This window comes from Dermacentor silvarum, chromosome 8 (assembly GCF_013339745.2).
Source record: "Dermacentor silvarum isolate Dsil-2018 chromosome 8, BIME_Dsil_1.4, whole genome shotgun sequence".
NCBI lineage: Eukaryota > Metazoa > Arthropoda > Arachnida > Ixodida > Ixodidae > Dermacentor > Dermacentor silvarum.
Window position 1 is genome coordinate 34,534,928 of NC_051161.1, and position 23,344 is coordinate 34,558,271.

Genomic DNA, 23,344 nt, shown 5'->3' on the forward strand with positions numbered 1-23,344 from the left:
CACTTAGATGGGATTGCTCTAAATAGCGTAATAAGGCAAGCTGCTTTCTTGCCTAAATGTTGGACAGCAATGATACTCTCCCTAAGAAATCGAGAAACAGTACCTGCCAATCAAATGGTACTATGTTTTGTTCTTGTGGTTCATAAAGGGTTCTGCAAATGTTTTTTTAAATGTTGTAAATTTCTACGCTTACAATATACCGGGTATTTTTGCAAACACTTCCAAAAATTCCCAAAAGTAAAGCACTGATGACAAAAGTTCAATTTTTTTGACAACAGATTATCAGAAACGGTGGACGTCGGGGAACTGGTGACATGTTCTATGTTTTTTCGTTAATTAGTTAAATAAGCTATTTTTCATATTTATTTAGTGCAGTTACACGGCTACTGGCAATGTAAAGTTTGTAGCTACTGACGAGGTCATCTTATATCAGATGTCAAATCCCGCAAAACTCGCCTAGTCCCTGCAGCACGAGAAGGTTTCTTGCTTTATGATTGCAAAAACTACATCTGAGTGCTTGAAGAGTGCAGCAAACCACGTGTCAAAGACAGGCCAGCTGTTGACGCCTCATGACGTCTAACGGTCTGTGCCACGCAAGCTGAACCATCTTCCTTATTTCGACGAACCGCTAGAGATAGCAAGCATACTAGATCCCATACCTTCTCCTCCAAAGCTACGTCAAGCTTTGAATATTCTTTAGTCATTCTATCGGTTCTCTCTTCTGCCCTTCTGGTGTCCTTGTGTTGGTAGTCAAAACACAAAAGCGTGTTTTATTAACAAGCCCAATCTTGCACCCTTATTTTGTCATCCCTTCAATACATTGGCGTTATTGATAACCTCTAGCTTAATTACATCAATAGCATCGCATTTATTTCACCTGTACATACCGTGATGATATGCTTTTTTTATTGCGATAGCAATTATATGGACACTCCAAAGCAGATTTCTGCCGTCGGCGTCGCCGTCGTCGTCGTCGCCGTCGCCGTCGCCGTGAGGTTCCGTATGACGTCAATAGAGATGAAATCGTCGCCGCGCGCCGCCGAACGCTGTATGTGCGAGTGAAAGGGCGCGAGGAACGCGCGCTTTCCCGGGGAGTGAACCCACGGCGGAGAACAAACGCGCGTTCTGCGCCGTGCTCCCTTAAGGGCTGCAGAAGTAGGCGTCTCTTTCCTCCTTTACAATCACCATATATGTAGAGCAAACGCGCCTTCTTCCGCCGCGCGAAAGGCATTGAAGGGGGGGGGGGGGGGAGGCGACGTTTAGCTGCGGCACCAAATGCCTATTTATATCAGAGGCTCCGGCAACAGTCACCAACACCGCACGCATTTTGTGCGAACGCGAGCAAAACGCCGACGGCGTCGACAACAGTTCTGCGTGTTGCCGGTGCTGCTGCATGTCCAAGTTTATACAGCTGATAAAGCTACTATCATTACTCCGTATAGCTCTCTACAAATTTGCTATCGCAATTGATGCTTCACCTTTCAGGTGAAACTGCGACAACATTTTTTTCTTTCATATATTTCCTCCTCCTATAGGGCTTTTCTATCCCTCCTTCCTTTCCCCACGCACATATATAGGCGGATACGTACACGCTGGCAGAATTCTCTACATGTCATTAAAGAACTTTCACTTTTTCTCCTCTCTGGAAGGATCACAGAAGTAAGACGATTTATTTATTTATTTATTTATTTATTTATTTATTTATTTATTTATTTATTTATTTATTTGAACCTACTTAACACTGCCCGATGGGGCATTGACTTAGGGGGCTCAGTAGAAGTTATATAAACAATAGGTGGCAATATTCCATAATAACACACACAAAAAATGGTAAACAAGCACAGCATGCTACAACCGAGCAGTAGGCACACTATCGAAAATACGATACATGGGAGTGGGGGGGGGTAACGCTGAATAATTAAGTCAGTAACACGTAACGCAAAAAAGAACGTCAAAAAGCGTACATATACACAAAAATTCGTCGGCCCTTCCACTCCGTTAAGATGGTCAACCAGCGAAGCTGAAACGTGTGGCCCCGGTCTTCATCACTGGGTTAATCCCGAGGGTTCATTTCAGTACTCCTCAATTATGAGGTTACACACACGTTCGGCTGCGACGGAGAGAACGACGTCACTGACTGTATGCCTGCAGTCCGCCGTTGTCACTTGCGTTCGATGTCTCGTGTTTGCTCAGCAGCGTGGTTAGCAGCATTCGCCCGCCATTACCGCATGCGATTCTTCGACATTAAATTGCTTCAAAATCAAATCTGTCCGTTACGTAAGACAATGAATGGCTCAAACCTCCTTAAGGAATGGATCATACCCCCGTAAATGCGGCCTGCCTACTACGACGACAGAAGAGAAGTGAAATTCTACGCGGAAATGATGATCGGCAACGCAGCCAGCTGAGGAAGACGACGACGACGACGACGAACGCGGGGAGCAGTGGCACGAGCGCAACCCGAGGGGCGCCAACGAGCCAGCTGCGGAAGACGACGCTCTAGCCAATGCTCATGACGATAGTTTTCCGTACACAGGCGATTTCGCCTAGCCATATACGATTTCGCCTATACATATAAAGCGTCCCTTTAAACGTTTGAATCGTGAAAGCAAACTGATAAGTCAGCACTAGGAAAAATTTTTGTAGTTGTGCAGAAAAAATACTATGTGTAGATCAAGGGTTAGCTGGTGACATGAGCAATAAGTGACTACCGAAATTTCACTGGGTTAGCTTCTGCGACTATGCTATCGGGAAGGCTATTCCATAGCCGTACGGCACGTGGAAGCGCCAATGAGTTAAATGTGTCAGTATTACCGCACGTGATACTTAGGTTATTGTGTAGTTTACGTGACGTGTTCGGTGAAGTTGCTATGCCTAAAATATTTTGGTTAAACTATTTATGATTTGGGAAGATTTGGGTTAAACGTATTTATGAAAAAAATGTCACAGTTTCGCCCTAAGGGCGAAGCAATGAATGCGATAGCAACACAGCAATGCCATACGAAGTAAGGTGAGCGGCTTTGGTAGCAATATGAATTGTAGTAAACATGAGCTGATTAAGTAAGCAGGTGTGCTGCGCCGTAAGTAGACCGACATGAAGAGAGACTCGATGACCACGAGAACGCGCGTGTGAAACGGTGGTGTTGATGAAAAGCGCTTCCCGTGGGCAGCGCGTGCGAAGGGACACACCTGTAGCTCCGCACTGCCGATCCGGGCAGCATTGCATGTGTAGCGTGCGTTGGAAAATGTGGCCCGACTATTACTAACTGAATGAACAAGCGTGGTGTGAGCGCGCACAAACAAACACGAATAGATCACACTGAATGACTGCAGACAACGACTGTCAAAACGCTGGCAGCAAGCAGCGGGCGAAGGTACGTGCGGTCTATCGCTTCAACAGAAACTGAGCGGCGAATGCACGGCGCATAAAGGTCAGAGCCGTATGGAGATAAGCGACGGTGCGAGCGAGCGACGAGCGCGGTTGCTGGCAGAGTAGAAGTAGCTATAGAAGAACCTATAGGTCGATCACCAGCTCGTCTGTTTACTCCAGCCTTGCACCACTAGTGCAAGCTGCCCTTTTTTTTTATTGCGATAGCAATTATATGGACACTCAAAAGCAGATTTCTGCCGTCGGCGTCGCCGTCGCCGTCGCCGTCGCCGTGAGGTTCCGTATGACGTCAATGGAGATGAAATCGTCGCCGCGCGCCGAACGCTGTATGTGCGAGTGAAAGGGCGCGAGGGGCGCGTCTTTCACGAGGAGTGAACGCACGGCGGAGAACAAACGCGCGTTCGGCGCCGTGCTCGCTTAAGGGCTGCAGAAGTAGGCGTCTCTTTTATTGCGATAGCAATTATATGGACACTCAAAAGCAGATTTCTGCCGTCGGCGTCGCCGTCGCCGTTGCCGTCGCCGTCGCCGTCGCCGTCACCGTGAGGTTCCGTATGACGTCAATGGAGATTAAATCGTCGCCGCGCGCCGCCGAACGCTGTATGTGCGAGTGAAAGGGCGCGAGGGACGCGCGCTTTCACGGGGAGTGAACGCACGGCGGAGAACAAACGCGCGTTCTGCGCTATGCTCCCTTAAGGGCTGCAGAAGTAGGCGTCTCTTTCCTCCTCTACAATCACCATGATGATAAGTGGTTCTTGAGGGAAAGGGAAAGGTTGGCGCTATCTTCTGCAGCCCTTGAGGGAGCACGGCTCAGCGCCAATCACCATATATGTAGAGTAAACGTACCTTCTTCCGACACGCGAAAGGCTGTGGGGGAGGGGGGGAGGGGCAGGGAAGGGAGGCGACGTTTAGCTGCGGCACCAAGTGCCTGTTTATATCGGAGGCTCCGGCAACAGTCACCAACGCCGCACGCATTTTGAGCGAACGCGGGCAAAACGCCGGCGGCGTCGACAACAGTTCTGCGTGTTGCCGGTGCTGCTGCATGTCCAAGTTTATACAGCTGATAAAGCTGCTATAATTACTCCGTATAGCTCTCTTCAAATTTGCTATCGCAATTGATGCTTCGCCTTTCAGGTGAAACTGCGACAACTTTTTTTTTTTTTTTTTTGTAAGTCACTATTTCAGTAGCTCTGCGAAACGGGCCTGCATGTTTATATTTAGTTCCATACTGACGTTATGCCACGTGGCAACCCAAGGAACCAAAACAAAAAAGAAAAAAATGGGCATGTCCTTGCACACATGGCGAGTGAAAACTGCGCATCTTGAATGTTCGCGTCTGCAAATTAGGCGCACGTCTAGTTTAAAAGGAGTATATTCTGTCACAGCAGGGCTTTTCAAAGACTGTCTCCACTCGATTTCAAAGGCATCGCCGCCTAGATAACCATGCTTCTACGTTATCGACATGATCCCGGCCTGATTTGCATCTCATTGCACAGTCGCGATTCCGTCCCTTCCACGCCCGTCTACGCGTATCGCGCCGTAAATACACGAATCCTGACTATACGGGACCAGTGTCTGCGTTTTCGTATTCAGAGAGGCGGCACTGGTTTTTTTCTTCGAATGCAAGCTGGGGGTGCTCGCTGTTCGGCGCGGCTACCCCTATACAGTTCATAAAACATTTACCAAAAGTGTTGCATACTCAATATTTCACGTTCCCTATTCGCGAACCCGCCCGCAGAGCTTTCCACCGAGTACCGCTTTTGTAGCGAGCGCAGCCGTTATCAACTGCACTTTGTGAAATACACGCGGGAGCAGTCGTCAGAAATCAACTGTTAACAAAATAATCGAGCGAGATTTTCTCGAGACACACGCGTTCGAGCGTTGCACTATTTCCGTTGACAAAGGCCCTTTGCAAAATATTCCTTATGCATTATCGCCTGCTCGCTTGAGAGGATTGTTTTGGAAATTATTAATGAGACACCTCACGCACAAGATGTAATCTGGATGAACTGCGGCGAGATTACAGAACTCTGAATGCATTCGTAGTTACTAGTAATAAGTTTCCGGATGTTAGTCGAGAGCAAACAGTGTTAACTGGAAAGAATAAATAGACGCTCGGTAACGTGAATCAATTGATACAAACCTGCAAGGAGGTGAATGCATACGTAGTTGTTGTTAATAAGTTTTTGGACGTCAGACACGCGCGAACAGTGCACAGAAAAAAATATAAACGCGCGCATGTACATCGAGTTCTTGGAGGTTGCGTAGAATTTCCGAATATTTTTTTTATAAACATAAAATTACGCGTAGTATTGGTAGATTGAATAAATGTGGCAAAGACGGGCAGGGCGTGTATTTATAGACGATCTTCATCAGACAAGAATCTCAGAAATGATGACATATTTCAGAATATTTTATAACCATTTGGTTTAGTCTGTTAACAAAAAAAAAAACGGATATTGAAACCACTTTAAAATATTGCGTCTTTTTGCATGTATATGACAGTCATTCTCATCAGTCCTTCCCTCTATCTCATGCTAGCGAAGTTACGTGCCTTGTTCTGTCAGGAGCGGTATGTAGTCGCATAACTATTCTGTTCGAGAACTACGGGCCACACAAAGTTACAGCAAGTACCCACGGGAATACAAGAAATATTTGTGGTTAACAATCTGCACCCTTCTACAGGAAGCTGTTAGTGCGACTACTAGCGCTGAAAACGTTACACACGTGTTCTGAGAGTATTCCGAGAGAACTAGATAGTTCACCGAGTTTATATTAAGAAAAAATAGGGGACATGTTAAGAGTTAAGGTTGTTGCTGCGCAACAACCTTAATAACCTTAAGTGTGTTAAGTGTGTCGGTCAATTGGAACATAAGTGAAAATTGTTAAACCTTGGCTTTCCTCCAGTTTACAGCAATGGTAGCCATTAAATATTTAGAAAAAAAAGTAAGTACCATGTTATGGGTGACGTATACCTAAAGTTCAGAGTGTGTGGGCACATTGTGTGCTTTGAAAATGGACACAGAATACTCGTTTCCTAATAGCTTATGCGTTATACAAGGACGTAGTTGGTTCTTCTGGTCACCTACACGGGCTAAACAAGGCACGTTGTTTCTATTTCGTTGAAACAGGAAGCATGGTGTGAATGATATACAAGAAAGGTGTAAATGTTGAGAGTAAATGCAGCCTTCGCAGAAGATTATTCCTACAGGCGTTCCAGAGCTTTACAAGCGTATTTTACGAACCACGTAGCAGTTTGCGCAATGTCGTGAAAAAATATAAGGTGCCACAAAGTTGACATTTAGCACCAATCGGGGGCACTTTATGGCTGATTTGTTGGCCAATGTTTAAACTGTGTCAGCTTATTTGGGGCTCTGAAAAAAAAAAACATTGTTAAGCAAGTGCTCAAAAGCCTCATGCAGCCCGCGCTGCTTTCCAGAGTCCTGGAAAAATTGTATAAGACATGAAGTCAATATTCTGTAGAAAGGGGGGTAATGCTGATTGTAATGTGTAGAGAAACATTAACGCCTGTGGCCTAATTATGAAGCTTGCTAATTATTATTAAATCCTTGTATTTATGCATGTGTGGCTCAATTACACGCTACTGAAATTCTTAATGCAACTGCGACGAAGTAACAGCTTCGCTGGAAATTGGGCTGTTGCAATGCGAGGTCGCCCAAGTCTGATGTTCTTCTAACATCTTAAAAGTAACGTTTTGTCAGTGTAAGCACAGCATGTAATATGTGCCAAGTTATTCGAGCGCTAAGTACCCCGAGTCAAGTGTAATTGTCTTCTTACTTTCGTTGCACTTAAACAGCTTAGTTTAGAAGTAGTCTGCGAACTGACAGGGTCTCGCTTTTAAGTCAGCTGCTGCATACGTGGATACACATACTTCCGTCGTGTCACACGCGCTTCACTGCACAAGAGACCACCCTTAGCATGCACTTAAAATCGTCTTCTTCGGTAGTATGGTTAGCGCGTTAAGGATACCTTTTGATTACTTTGTTTTCTTAGTGTTAACAAGTCGCCATTCCCGCTGTCTTGTTCTGCAAATGAATACCGAACTGAGATCGAGGAAGATAGAATATCCAGGCACTCAAAGCATCCTGAGAATCCCATGGCGGGAAAAGAGTCCACTAGAGGCACACCTCTGAAGCACTAAAACATAAAGCGTCAGCGGCTGACTTTGTCCCCGCTAGCTGTTTTACGAAGTGTGTTGTTGCCCCTGTTTAAAATGGTTCCACATATATAGCGCCGTTACCGTCATAGGGTCAACGACCAGCAGAGGGATGACAGAAAAGAACGCTGAATCTAAAGCAGGGGCATTATGCAGACGAGCGGCTGTGCCATTTGTTGCGCTTGTACACCCTCCTCAACTGACACTTTTCTAGCGCCGTTACCACGTCGCAGCGTCTCCCGCATTCTATGCGCATAAAAAGGAGACAAGCAGCTAGCGCCGACTCGAAACACTCATTTGTGCCGTCACTGGACCAAAAGTTGTAGTCAGACAGCTTTTTTCTCTTCTTTGAGCTGTCCGTAACTTCTTTCGAAGCGGAATTTTTTATTTGAGAGTTCACTGACATGTCACCTTTTTATACACTCGGACAGCATTTCTTGCGCAGATAGGATGAACTCCAATTCCAACTGCCATCGCGTCAAGAATGTTTCTTTTTAAGAGCTGCGCGGTTCCCATGCCCGCGGAATACGCCGCTGTCGGCGATAACAGCACACGTGTTGACAGCATCGGGGACGTATTTGACAATTTGCACCTCGTTCCTGTTCCCAACCTATCTTCTCAGGTAAAAGAAAATGCCCGTTCAAAGTCGCCGCAATATGCTATTTCAATGGCTATAAAGGAACGACGTCGGCGCACCGCAGACAGTTTTCGTGGTGCCGATGCGTTTTCTTTTTTTAATTTTGTTGCCAAGCGTACTCCAAATTGGTGATGGAGACGCTGAGTAATCATCAAGGAGGTTCGCGAACATTTACATTGGTTAGAGACAGCTTGCTCCCCCCCTTAAACTTAAATGCGAATTAGTGCAAACGTTAAAGCAGTCCCGCCACACATAGCTTAGAATATGTAATGGTTAGCAAATGTATTAAATGTGTACTGGTTAATACAAGTTCGCGCCGCTAGAATTTAGGTGAGCAATGAAGACATGACAAATGATGGTCGTCATTATTCTTCAGTTGTGAAGGTTTCTTCGTGAGAAGTCCTTATGGATTTCTTTTGCAGCTTCGTGTAAATCTCCGGCGGACGACAATTGTATATCTTATAGTTCTTTTTTGGGGGGGTTTAAAGTATTCTAGCGTACAAAGGAAATACTTACGCGAATCTCCAACTTGTCATCTTGCGTTGTGAGTGAAAAAGGGACAGTAGTTAAGGGAAGGAGGTTGAAATATAATGACACTAAGGGGGAAAAAAAAAACGCGCGCCAGAGCGCTAAATTGCTAACGTGATAACGCTTACGGCAGGTGCTGCAACTTCCTCGGTGCTTTTAAGCAAGTGCTGACGCGGGCTCAAAAGAGCCCGTAGTGGAGTATGCGATAAAGGGAGAGATGTTGATTGAGAGAGAAAAGCAAAGCCTGCTGACGCGGACGATAACTGCCTAGCGAGCAGCTTGGCTGTTGGTTATGGCTCGAAGAACGCGAAACCATTGAAGTAACGAGAGGAAAGGAAGAGAGTCACTAGCAACTAAGTTTATTCAGACCAGACAGGTTCGCTTTTTTATAAAACGGCGTCCAGCTTGTGCTTACACAGTTGAAAGCCAAAATTAAAGACCACAAATGAAACTGCCAAAATGCATGCTAATTCTAAGCTATAGTCAAGTTATTGACGTTCAGTGCAGTACCGGACCACGGACGTATCATTGATACAAAGGTTTTGTTAGTTGTCGATGTCATGCGCCTTCACTGAACCACGAAATGAAGCGTCTCTGCTTTTGCAGAGCATGCGGATAATCGAGAGACGTGGCCCACACTGGCATGCAGGATTACCGTTGGGATCAGCATTGATCATTGCTGAGATGGTTGCCATGAAGGATTCGTCAGAAAAGTCTCGGAAGCTAATATCACGGCGCTCAAGCCTTCCCTACGCTATTACAAAGGAGAGCCGGTAGTTATTTTACATGTAATAACTGGCCGTACTTTTTTTACGGTCATCTTCGGGAGTTCCCGTAATCTCTGTTGCAGTTTCGGTCACTCTCAATTGCTTCCATGTCACAGCAAACATACTCTATTTGGGTTAGAAATTTGGGTATCGTGGTTAATTCATTGTAGATAAACTAACAGCGCTGTGTTCTTATCTTCCTCTCGCTTCGTTGTTTTCTACGTCCTTCGGTGTAACCACTTGCAATTAGAATAACTCTAAAGCAAGCAGTTAAATGAAAATAAATATTTGACTTGAATTTACTGATTAAATTAACGCCATATGAACAGTCTTGTTCTAAACACGCACGTGATAGCTTTCTGTGCTCTGAGCACATCCTTGGCGTTTTATAACTATGGGCGCCTTTTGGTACTAATTCGGGGTCACTTCTAAACCTCGTATGCAGTAGATGCACGCTAATATTAAACGCGTACGAAGGCTTCGAAATTAAATCACCGGTTTGGGCATTTGAAACTTACAGCACTTCCGCATAAACTTACAGTTTTATGCGGGAAACGGTCAGCGTAATTAGCTAACTGTTCCAGTGAATAGTCATTTAAAAGAAAAGTGAACAAAATGAGTTTATTACAAAAAAGTAATATTTCATCCGTCTTTCTCAGCACGTACGTGTCATGCAATCATACGGAACCCGCACACGCCCTTGAAGATGCTCGTTCTTATCAATATGTAGTCAAACGCAAAATAATTAGCCTTCGGAAACTCAATAGTTTCATGCCCAGGAGCACTTATATATGCAGTAGAAATTTTTCCGTGGTATTTGAAATACAAAATGCGTAAAGTGCTCTTCCTTGATTAAAGAAAGAGACAGCACCACATGCATATTATTCCTATGAAGTCTCGATGCGACTTAAGAAGGAAACCTGCAAGTAGGCCTACGTTTTACGATAAAGTTTTGAAGTATAGAGTGCGCGTTTTGTGCGCGGGAGGATAGCGCCTGACGCGCACATCTGATGTCCTGATGCGTGAATCACTCGGTCGGATGCTGCACGACCGCATAAAAGGGAGTGGATCTGTAGAATGCCGTCTGAAGCGTAGTCCACCTTTTCCGAGCTTCTCCTCATTAAATTGGGCAAACGCTGCAACGCAAATCGTGATCCGCACTTCAATCCAGGGTCACTCGGGAACGACGCGGTGAAGTTCTCGAGAGATTCTTGGGCGGCGCCATATGGAGAATGCAGCTTCGCCGGGAACCCTTGCTGCGTCGTCGGCCGGAATTCGAAAACTGTGGAGATTGCGAAAGCTGGTACGGGAGTATGGATGTTATTTAAGAGGTTTGCAGTAAGTTCTCCAAACATGGACCTCTAGGAGACGTTTAAGCTGCGCCGCTTTAAGATGTCTGGAGCAATTACGTTTTTGTAAAAACTCAGCAGAACCGACCTCACGATGACTGTCGAAGGTGATGCGCGTATCATTGACATTTAAGCAATCGAACAACACAACTAATTGCCACCGTCGAAACCATTTATGTATGAGGCCTGGTACTGCAGCAGTCGTACTTCGATTATGATGACGATGATGTCTATTGGCATCCTCTTTTAAAGGGACACTAAAACAAAACAATAAATCAACTTAAACGGATAAAGTATTCTTCGAAAACTCTACTGTCGTTAATTACACTGCAATAGGTCAATTATTAGAAGAGAAAATGAAGCTCAAAGTTATTCTTTTTTTTTAATTTCGCGCGGAAAGCCTAACGTCCGCACTTCAGTGTACGTCACGACTTCTAATGTAATATTTCGTATTTGGCCCACGTTGGCTCAATAAAAAATCGCGAAACTTGCCATATTCAATCTTGGGCTCATTTAGAACACAATGTAGTCAATCTTTACCACTAAAGAATTAACTGAGACCTAGGAGACGCTGTCAAAATCTATGACGTCACGGTGAGCTGGTGCGGGAACTTCAAGGTGGCGTCGCCACTCGCTTATGTGTGTTTCGTTTCTTTCTAGCTTACCAAGCGGCTTCTCGGGGTAAGAGTGGTGTTTTGGGTATTGTGGAAGGGTAAGCTACTGACACAGAAGAAATCATTTTTCCCTTAAGTGTCCCTTTAAACGGGGTGGAGACAAATGCAAGTCACCAAGCCCGCTTGATTTATTCAGGTTGCACTATACAATTGTCGCCATAATGCGTTGTGCATATCTGATTTTGACCTCAACTTTCGTATTTCAAACCTCTGTCACTATATTGTACGATTACCTACACTTGCAATAATTCCTGTTCTATCAATCTTTTCCCTGCTTTCTTTCCACCAATATTCTAATCGCCTCCTAACATATCTCGACTGCTGACCAGTTTAACGTTCCATCTTGTTCGAATCCCAACGCTTCTGGAATGTGAACACTTCCTACGGGTCTGACTGGGCGAATAGCTCTGCATTTCATTACGGTGTGCCGAATTGTTTCCGGCCTTTTTTTTTCGCAGCAGATACATACCTCACCTTCTGGCGAACACTTGCTCTAGTATGGTCTTTTCCTCAGCCAGCCAGCTCGGGCCTCAAATAGAAAGGCACTCCCACATGCGGTCCCATACCAATTTTTCCGCCTGATTTCTTTATTGCCGTGTTTTTGTAAATAACCATGCCGTTTTTTTCTTCTTTAGATTCGTTGCATCCAATTTACTGTCTCTGTTTCTCTCACTTTTCGGTTTCATGACTACTGTTTGTCTATTTAGCTTTCAATTACTTCGTACTTGGTTGCCAATCTTCTCGACCGCTTCCTCCTTTCCGCGTGCACGCTTTTGAAGCACAGATATTTGTGCACTTTAGCCGGCCATTTCTTTTCACCCACGTTCCTTATAGTATTTCTTCAAAACGAATTACGAAACTCCCCATGAACACTCTGCGCCGTACAGGGGCGCTGCTGCGAAGCCTGGGTGTCCCATGGCCTCCGAAATACATGGCGTGCTGGCGCATGCGTTGCGGAACGTATCATGCGGCAACCGGGCTGCTGTTTACCGAGAAGTTCACGCGTGGTCTCCGAGAGGATATGCGCGGCGCGCCCGCTGAGAATTCTTCTCTCTCTGACCGCACGCTCAGAGGCGCATTACTCAGTGACCCAAGTTGACGAAAGGTTCACTGAAGAGTGACACGTACAAGCGTTGGCCTGAAAGACGTTCATTGAAAAGCGGCACATACCCTCCGCATTTATGGAAGATTAGAGCACTGCGCGGGCCGATTTTTTTCAGCCCGGGCCCGGCCCGGGCCCGTTTTTACGTTGGGCGGCCCGCCCGAGCCCGACCAAAAGTTTTATGGCGAGACCCGAGCCCGCCCCGGGCCCGGAAATAATCTACATTACCCGCCTTAGGCCCAAGCCCGGCCCAAGCCCGGCCCAAGCCCGGCCCAAGCCCGGCCCAAGCCCGGCCCAAGCCCGGCCCACGCCCGGCCCAAGCCCGGCCCAAGCCCGGCCCTAAAACCGACCCGAACCCGGCCCGAGACCAAAAAAGACATGTTTGTCAGAGCCGAGACGCGTGAGGATAACTTGCTGCACGTTACATGCACACCACCAGAACGTCCGAGCCCGGCCCGGGCCCGGGTCAAAAAACACAGTCCGTGCCCGAGCCCAGCCCGAGCCCGTGAAAAAACTGCCCTACCCGGCCCGGCCCGGCCCGGCCCCGGGCTTTCAGGTAAGCCCGAGCCCGTGCAGTGCTCTATGGAAGATATGTATGTTGGACCGAAACGCTGAACCCGTTGTTTCGTCGAAATTTTAATATGCTCAGATGATTAGTCACTTGAAGGACATGTATGACTTAATAGGTTTTCAACTGGACTGGCACAACCTCTTCATAAGTTGCTTGTCGTTGCCAATTTTTAAGTTCATAGCAACTTCTAGTTTTTTTTGTTTTTTTGGTGGATGGTGTGCTCACCGTGATTCATAGGCCCTTTCTAGGCCATAAATACGAGATGCGTTGGCTAGTGCTGGCAGGTTTCTCGCATATACACGACGCAATAAATACCGAGCAAGAAAAAAAAAGAGAAAGAAAAGCATTTGTGGCGCAGCTTGCTAAAGCGTCGGATTGCGGTCCTTGAGTAACCGTGTGAAGTGGGTTCGATTCTTCCCAGCACGAGAGAAATCGCAAAGGTTTTCCAATGGCACATTCGGCTGGTCCAAATGCAACCGGCCTCCTCTCCCACTGTACTGTTGATACTGCACCCAGCTTCCCACTGGACACGCCACGCCGTCTACCAACTTCGCCGTAAAGCCCGCGTTCGGCGCCGGTTCGGTTACGCCGAGCATCGGAAAAATTAAGCTGATTTCTTTTTGTCATTATAGATCGGCGCATTACCTATGGCAATTAGCTACTTACGCAAGTTGGCGTCAAAGACGTTCATTGAACAGCGGCACACACCTCCTGTCACGTACCCAGTGAGCCAACTTGGTTTCAAAGAGGTTCATTAAATAACAGCACAGACTGAGTGCCGCAGACACAGTGGGCCAAGTCAGTGTGAAAGAGAGTCTTGAATAGCGGTACGCACCCATACCCAGTGTTAAACTAGATAGATAGATAGATAGATAGATAGATAGATAGATAGATAGATAGATAGATAGATAGATAGATAGATAGATAGATAGATAGATAGATAGATAGATAGATAGATAGATAGATAGATAGATAGATAGATAGATAGATGGAAATGATAAAGAAGGCCAACAAACTATACAATGTAGACAAGTTGAACATAGGAGGCAAGATACTGTGAATATATTCGCAATTAAAGAGCACGCGAAAGTAGCCATAGCAGGTCAGAGGCGAGTTCAAAGCCCTGACAGCCCAGTCAGCTCATGAGATGTCCTCACTTACTACGAGCGCCCAGTCCCTAATTAAAAGCATGTTGCCCGGCAGCTCAGCGAAGCCTTCCCATAGAAAGAAACGGAAGAGTAACAGTGGGCGGCCTTCACGGCCCGTTTCCACTGACGGGATTACGGGGCGCATGTTTGCTCCAGAAGCATCGCCGCCGGTCAAACCTATATAGACAGACACGGTCCGCAAACATACACACACACACACACATCTTTCGGCACATTTACTTTCATCTCCTTCCCTTTCGTTAGACGCCGGCGGGCACGCGCACACAGTAGAGCAAGAAATGGAACGGCGCAAATCTCCTTGAGGAAACGCCTCGCCAGGGAGATGAGAAAAGGATCGCCCAGGGAAGGGGAGGGAAAAGCCATTGACTCTGCACCGGCGGCTCAGTCGATCTATACGAGCGGAACTTTTCGCGGCGGCGTCGGGCGAAGGCGGCTTCGCTATACGTTCAGGGAACGCCAAAGGCGCGCTACGCTATTCCGTCGCCGTGCTATACACACAGCAGCCATGGAGACTGGCGTTGGCGGCGTGCCCCGAGTCCATTTTGTTCCGCAGTGAAGCAGCAGCAGCGGCAGAAGCCGGGTTCGGCAAATTGCGCCCAGGAGACAACGACATGGCCCGCCACGCCGAGCTAAGCTCGGTGAAAAAATAAAAAAAAAGAAGCAGAAAGAATACAAAGACGGAAAGTTAGAAGGAAGAACGTTGGGGTTACGGAGGAAGAAATCGGGTTTTCCCGAAGACTCCCTGCTTATTCTTCGGTACTGTGAGTATATATGCTGTACTACGGGTGGTCGCCCGTGCATAGAAGCGACGGGGGGAAAAATGGGAAAAAGAGCACGCGCCAATGCGTTGGGAAGAAAACATGGACAGTCGTGAAAGAGGTAGGGAAACAGAGAGGCGGAAAACTGGGGAAAGTGAAAAGAAAAGGAAAAAAAAATGCAGAGCAGGCAAACGAGAGGCGAGGGAGCACCCCTTTCCCTGGCGTGTAGTTTAAGTAAAAGCTGCGTATCTGGAAGAAAGTGCCGCGAAACGTATTGTACTTACAGTTCTGCGCGCTTGTTCCGTGCCTATCCGCTTTCCGCTATACGGCCAACTTCGTCGCTTGCGTGGCCGCATAGATCTTCTGCGGCAGTCTTTTTTTTTTTTGCGTTATAATTGAATTACTTACTTCTCTTTATTATTGTTAGGCCTAGCAAAAAAAAACGAGAAAATGAAGAGGAAATGAACTTAGGCAATAACCAGACGCTATTCTGACACGACTAAATAAGAAAAAATAAGAAAAATAAGGAAACATTACATTTTCTGAGACTCGCTTCGGTGTTCTGTACAGTATATGAGAGCGGACGCGTCTCCGTTTCACGATATTTCATTCCAATGGATTTGGGAGCGAACAGTTCTTTTATTGTCTAGCGTCTAGTCCCCCCCCCCCCCCCCGTCGCCTCCTCCTCTCCCCCAAAACAAAAATCGTCGCTCCCCATTTCCACCAGTCCAGCTACCCTTTCCCGTCCACTCCCAGACTATCTCCCTCTTTGCTCCTGTCACAGGTGGATTACTCTTTCGCTCGTTATCTTCTACGCTCTTCTGCATTGGTGTTTGTCCTCCATGCCGTTTACACCCGCTGTTTTTTTGCTCGTGCCCATCGAAAGCTGGCTTCTATCTGCGCCCCTTTCGAAACGGTACCTTGGTATTTCCACGACGATGAACGCAGCAGTAAACGCCTACCATTTACCCCTGCCTCTGGTTCCCTCTACCTTTTCTTTCATCTTCGTTTCATTTTTTTTTTCGTCTTGAAACAGTTCGTCGATAGTCGCCTGTACGCTTTCTCCACCTCCTCCCACGTATACCTGCGAATCGTTTCAAAGTTGCTACAGATTTATTGCCTCCGCCGCCGCCGGTGAATGTCCTCAACGTTCAACCGAAGGCCCGTAATTGAAGTTTATTAATGGCTCTGAACGGGCGGCGACGGTATTTTCTCTTGTACATCTTTCTTTGCCAGTTAGGGCCGACGTTTCTTGGCCGTTTAGACTTTCTGCGTGCCGTTTTTCTCGAAATAAGCCTGCAAATCTCGCTCACTTTACTATCTGGCTTTGCAGTGGCTCTCACGTAACGCTGATTTATCTTTTCTCGAGCGAATTCTCTGAATCTGCAGCTTCGCAGAAAAGAAAAGCAAGAAAAACTAAAGAACCGACAATGGCAGATGGATAAAAAAAGATCACATAGTTCAAAAAATTTTCCTATGGCTCTCGTCTCTTGATGAGCTTCTGATAATTTTTCTATTATAGAGAGGACACTAGGAAGTTGTGTTCTCTTTAGCAGTACAACTTGCGAAAACGGTGGTGTCAAACTTGAAATGTTCTTTTCTCACACTTTTAGGCAGGAGCTTCGCTGCTTTCAGCTAACCTAGCCTCCCGACCGCAGCACTTGCGAATGAATGAATGTTTATTTTTCCACAAAACATGTACAATACAGCGTTGTGGTGGGAAAGTGGGAAAAAAGCTGCTCATGGCAGCTTTACTAGTCCTAAGAACCCAGAAACATCCGAGAAGCAAGGTGGAGCAACATATTTAGTAATGACTATATAAAAAAAGTTGGCCGCATATCTGCTTGCTTCGCTGCAAATGACATCGAAAGACGATAGTCTTCTGCCACCCCTGATAAGTAACACCCTCTCTTGTCCACCCTCCCACCCCTCACGCTCTTCCCCTCCCCTCTCACTCCTCCCATGATGGATGGAATGGAGATTTTGCTGAATTCAATTCAAATTTACCGCGTTCGCCCTGCTCTCGCGCCATCTGTTGGGACCTTTTATTACCGTTGACTTAAAGCCGGCTGCCGAGCCGTGGCTTCAGTCGGCTTCTTTTAACGCGTAGCGTTTCCTACACCATTTCTAACGCATTCGACGCCATTTCTAACGCATTGATTTTTCATTTACTAACGCAAAAACCAGTACAATATGTATTCCTAATTAAATGAACGCTACGGATTACGGTTATGTGCCTCCAAACTCTGTACTGCTAAATTAGCCATCCTATACTCCGTTTCATACATCAGCCTGGTGCAACGCTGTAAAAGCTGCGCAAGAAGTACGGCCATTAAAATGTATTACTCCGTGCGTTCCGTCTATGCAGCGGTATGCTTCGCTGCGCGCCAGCGGCGTTTGCTCGCGCGAGCTTGCACGTGAGGCTGCAGCGACGGGCTGCAAATAAAACGCGCATAGCATGGCGTTTTCAGCGCAGCTTAAGAAACTAGGGTCTTTAGAGTTACGTATCTATCTATTTTCTATTAAAGGAACACACCTCCTAATACTTACCTAGTGATGTTGCGCCTCAGATATGCGTAATATTTACTTTGTGATCGACAACGTTCACAAGTATGAACAGCCGTACCAGTTTAAGTAGTGCGGGCGGTAAGCAAGTGGTCCAACTTTGGCCGGGTGGCTGAATCGGGTGACAGACAGACAAACAGACAGACAGACCAAATTTTCAGCGTTTAAGTTCCCCAAGAAAGACTATCGTCTTTAAAAAATTGCAACTATATAAATACAAAAACATTGATCATTAGGATCAATGGAGCGATGATCATTAGGAGCGAAATAGGCAGCCCTATTTTGATTTTAGGGCCTCTAATTTATCGACAGAAATATATATATATATATATATATATATATATATATATATATATATATATATATAGGGAAACCAGAAGCACAACCTCGCGGTTATCTTAGGCTTATTATTGCGATAGCAATTATATGGACACTCAAAAGCAGATTTCTGCCGTCGGCGTCGCCGTCGCCGTCGGCGTCGCCGTCGCCGTCGCCGTCGCCGTGAGGTTCCGTATGACGTCAATGGAGATGAAATCGTGGCCGCGCGGTGGTAAGTGGTTCTTGAGGGAAAGGGAAAGGTTGGCGCTATCTTCTGCAGCCCTTGAGGGAGCACGGCTCAGCGCCAACGGGGAGGGGTAAGTGGGAGCGAAAGAAGGGATAGAGTGGAGACGCCATGGCTGGGCGAAGCAAAACCGGCAGGCATAGGCGGCACGTATCAGGCCGAGATGGAAGGCCTTGGCGTGCTGCAGAGTCTGCAGGGGTGTTGTGCCAGGCCGGTCAGGCCCGGGTGGAGTGGGAGGCCGTGAGGCCTTCCCGCTTGTAGAAATGTCCTTAGAGGCGTGCGGAGAGCCCTGACGAGTCAAGGAACTCCACGACGCCTCGAAGTGCAGAAAGGTGGTGTCGGCCGGGGAAGAGGAGATCTTCCTCCTTGCCACAGGGGAGGCCCAGGCGGCGGAACTCCTGCAGGAGTGGGCCCCGCTGCTGGAGGTACGCCGGGCAGGCCAGCAGGAGATGTTCGATCGTCTCCGGCTCCCCGCAGGAGCTGCAGGCCGGGGACGTCGCTCGTCCCAGTCGGTAGCTGCGTGCTGCCGTCCAGCTGCAGCCGATGCGGAGCCGGAGAAGGAGCGAGGTCTCCCTGCGAGCCAGGCCTCGCTGGGGGAGTGGTCGTGGGGGGCATCCCAGTGCCACCCGTTTGTCTGGGTGGTGGGTCGCCAGGTGTCGCCGCAGCCTCAGTCCTGTGAAGTCGCCCTCCGTCACGGCCCGACTGAGGGGCACAGTGGTGTGGTGGGCGTCCTTCGCCAGGGTGTCGGCTGCCTCGTTGCCCGGGATCCCTACGTGGGCGGGGATCCAGTGCAGGGACACCGGGTGGCCTGCGTCCTGCAGCGCTGTCAGCCGGGTAGACAGCAGTGCGACTCCAAGGCTGGCGCTTTCTGGCCTCTGCAGGCCGAGGAGGGCTGCCCTGGAGTCGCCGAACGCTGTATGTGCGAGTGAAAGGGCGCGAGGGACGCGCTCTTTCACGGGGAGTGAACGCACGGCGGAGAACAAACGCGCGTTCTGCGCCGTGCTTCCTTAAGGGCTGCAGAAGTAGGCGTCTCTTTCCTCCTTTACAATCACCATATATGTAGAGCAAACGCGCCTTCTTCCGATGCGCGAGAGGCCGTGGGGGAGGGGGGGAAGGGGGAGGGAAGGGAGGCGACGTTTAGCTGCGGCACCAAGTGCCTATTTATATCAGAGGCTCCGGCAACAGTCACCAACGCCGCACGCATTTTGAGCGAACGCGGGCAAAATGCCGACGGCGTCGACAACAGTTCGGCGCGTTGCCGGTGCTGCTGCATGTCCAAGTTTATACAGCTGATAAAGCTAATATCATTACTCCGTATATCTCTCTACAAATTTGCTATCGCAATTGATGCTTCACCTTTCAGGTGAAACTGCGACAACTTTTATGTACCCAACAGTTTCGGTCGGTGGACCGACCGAAACTGTTGGGTAAATAATAAACCTAAGATAACCGCGAAGTTGTGCTTCTGATGTTCCTAAATACGTTTGGCCCATTGAAAAATCCAGTTCCTACTATATATATATATATATATATATATATATATATATATATATATATATATATATATATAAACAGTTAGGCACACAAGTTTACAACTTTGTAGTGACTGCACCGAAAAAAGCCACCTCAATACTGTAAAACTATCTGTCGGATCGTGTAAAGCGAATGAATGTTATACATAAGATTGCAGCGTACGCGACATTATTTGCCTTATTTACGCGAGTTTTGCAATATTACCAATAAAACATAATGATTTAATTCAAAGCGCTGTATATGATATATCACTTTTACCTGCTTTAGATGTCCCAGCGAATTCACTTAAAAAATTGTGATATCTTGTATTTACCACTTAGTTACAAGGCTGTAACTTGACGCTTCAACCCCTTTTTTGATCTTTAGTATTTTACCAGTCGGCGAATTTTTACGTTGTGTTTTCGTACAATTGGAGCTGTTGGTGCCATATAGTTGGCGCTGGCAAGTCGTTTTTCTTTAAAATAAAAATAAAGACCTGTAAATAATGAAGAAAAAAACATGCATGAAGATGCATAGCACAAGGTAGCACAGAACAAAATAAAGACCCCTTCTTTATTTCAATTTATTTGATAATTAATTTCGCCAAAGAGTGCACGAAACTTAGCTTTATACACAGATAGTGAGACGGCGACTTATTGGCAGATGCGAAATTTGTTCCTAAGCGGTTGAAGTACATTTTTTTATATCTGTTTTGTCTTTGTGACCTATCTCCGTTTCACTAGGCCTCGACTATGCTTAGGTTTCTCCCAGAAGAAAAAATCACTCGCGTATACTCGTATTCTTAATTGCTCATATTCAAAATACGAAATTAAACCTTATTTGCATGCCAAAGCACATCACACAACACGGCACTTAAACATACAGATAAGGAACAAAACAACATTTCGCCCGCAAGGTGAACAAACTCACGATTTTACTTTAGCAGGGCAACAATTCGAAATCCTTGAGCTTTACATCCAACAAAATGCTCATTCAATGTGAGCTCAGTGCACGTCGCTTTGCACTCATTAGAGATCTCTGGAAAATAATATATTATTTTCCAGAGTTCTCTAATGAGTGCAAAGCGACGTGCAACCTTCGGTTTCTGCCTTGAAATCGGCAGCAAACAAATGAAAGATAATCACTTGCGGGACAGTCGGTCCGAGTTTGGGATTTCGCTCTGAAACTTTTAATCACCAATGGGGCGCTGTTGTCGTGAGCCAGGATTTCGGGACGCGTGCGGATCGTCATGGCGGAGGGTGGGATTACGTACGTCTAAATCCTCACTCTGGAGATTTCCCGGAAACTTTTCTCTCTTTTTCTTTTTTCCTGCTGTCGAACTGTGAAGTGCTAACAGGCGCAATGCAAAGCACAGCGTGCTAAAGCTGACTTTCAGAATTGATGACTCGCATTTCAACAGGGAAATGTTTAGCTTTGCTTTACATTTACGCTGCCTACATTTCATTCAGCAGACAGATGTTGCCTGTGACTCAAACTGACGTCAGCTTTGCGCACTGCCTTTTTAAGTGATCGTTGGCCTTGGAGAGAACAAGGCTTATCTGATTATATATACTTATTTATGTGCGTTAACGTTTAACTGCGGTTTACATCTGATAACGTTTGTTTAGTAAAATATATCTTAAGCCCATATTTGAAAAATGTACAGCACCTTGCTTTTTCATTGAAATTTTGTGGCACCCAATGTATAATGCCGACGCTAATATAGGAAACGTGTCGTTATGGTTCCTTGGCCGTGTTGTTGTTCATGATGAAAACGCCAGAACATCTCCGTGTTTATATAAGCGCTTACCACGACAGACATTTAGAATAATCAAGGTAAGCAAGTCTACACCATTCTACATACGAACAGTAAGGTATTCTGCCCAAATACCTCACAAACATGCAGCACAGTTAGAAGCTTAGTGTAGATGTGAACATGATCGCTAAGGCGCAGTTTCTTATGTGTCTGTCGTTGTTTGTAAAACGAAAAATGGGGGAGGGGGCTATGAAAACTCGTCACTGCCTACAGGCTTCAACCCCCTTCGCGGTACATTCTAATTCTTCCTTAAAGGTAGAAGTAGCTGCCAAAACTTCTTCGCTTGCTCCCACCTTGGTGGTGCCACGTTAATCTCGTTGTGGTAAACACCCTCCATGAGAGTAGTATGGCCGATGGTCTTTCGTTAAATATTCATTGTATACTGAGCCACCGACAACAGTTGCTCAGGGGCAATGGTATTTCCTTTGTGGGATGTGCTCGCACTGGCTACGGCCTAGGGCTCGGGATGAAATCCCGGCCGCGGCGGCCGCATTTCGATGGGGGCGAAATGCAACAACGCCCATGTACCGTGCATTGGGTGCACGTTAAGGGACACCGAGTGGTGATAATTAATCCAGATTTCTCAACTACGGCATGCCTGATAATCATATCTAGGTTTTGGTACGTGAAACCCCAGAATTATTATTGTTTTTAATTGTTTCACTGGTGCTCAAAAATAGCGAGGATGGAATCCTTAACCACTGTAGCGCATGCATTTTTTTTTTGTCCTTCAAGCTTACGACCGATATCGGTTACGTTACAAGCCATGCATCAGTTCATGCTCATAGCAATTATTACAGGCATTCTATAAAAAGCATAAATGTATTTTTCTATGATATTGATGTTCATATAGTATTATTAAAAACCTTAAAGCAATATCTACGAATGTCTATAGACAACTTGCGGGTAGCGCTCGAGCCTTGTACTTCCTGTCGAGTGTTGTCTGTAGACTTTCCCGGAACCACGCACTTGGTAATCCATGGGCTACCATTGCCCAAAGAACGGAGTCACGCTGAGGAGTTGTTATCGACCATCTGTAATTTTCTGGGATCGAAAGCTAGGCATATAGGAAAGGAAACCACCTCGCATAGTCTTCAGAGAGTTCTAGATCAAAATCTATAAGGCCAAGGGACCGAGTTTATAAGAATTTGTCGTGATATGATGTTGCACTCGTCTACGTTTGCATTATGTCAAACTTGTGAGAACCTGCGAACTTGCGCCGTCGCACCGGTGGCCTCGTTCCGGTAATGATTGGAAGAAAATTGATTGCTTATGTGACTATGCAGTATATTGTGTAACGCAACTAACACCGTTTCTTCTTGTTTCGCTGTCTCTCTTCTATGCTCCTTTCCACGTGGCAGGGGGTCTGTTCGAGACAAAGGAGGACGCCATCTTGTTCCAGGCAGCCGTGGATGTCGTCAACGAGGACTCGAGCATAAACATGGAGCCCGACTTGCTTCCGCTCGTCGAACTGCTGCCGGAAGACGACAGTTACGAAGCGGTCAGGGACAGTGAGTACGCACCCCTTGCGTTTGTTTAGAGTTTCGAGACTGTCCTACGTGCTGCTGTTAATTACATCGCAGAAACACCACCTCGAAAGTGGGTCATTTTTTGTTACTCCAAGGCAGCCCTTCAGAGTCTGCAGTCAGCATTACGACGCAAGACACATGAACAACTGGTGTTTGAGACCAGAGAGGTTCTCCATCGAGCCCTCATGAACGGACATGACATCATCTTTCAATGGCTGCCGGGGCATTGTGGCATCGTCGGTA

At 46.6% G+C, this 23,344-nt stretch overlaps 1 protein-coding gene across 1 annotated transcript in view; it reads left to right on the forward strand.

Moving 5' to 3' along the window:
• The window catches only part of LOC119461005 (glutamate receptor ionotropic, kainate 2), a 114,740-nt gene that overhangs the window by 15,257 nt on the left and 76,139 nt on the right, over nucleotides 1-23,344 (forward strand). The window contains exon 2 of the mRNA XM_037722177.2: nucleotides 22,934-23,083. Within this exon, the coding sequence (XP_037578105.1) occupies nucleotides 22,934-23,083 (150 nt within the window). The remainder of the gene's footprint in view (nucleotides 1-22,933; nucleotides 23,084-23,344) is intronic.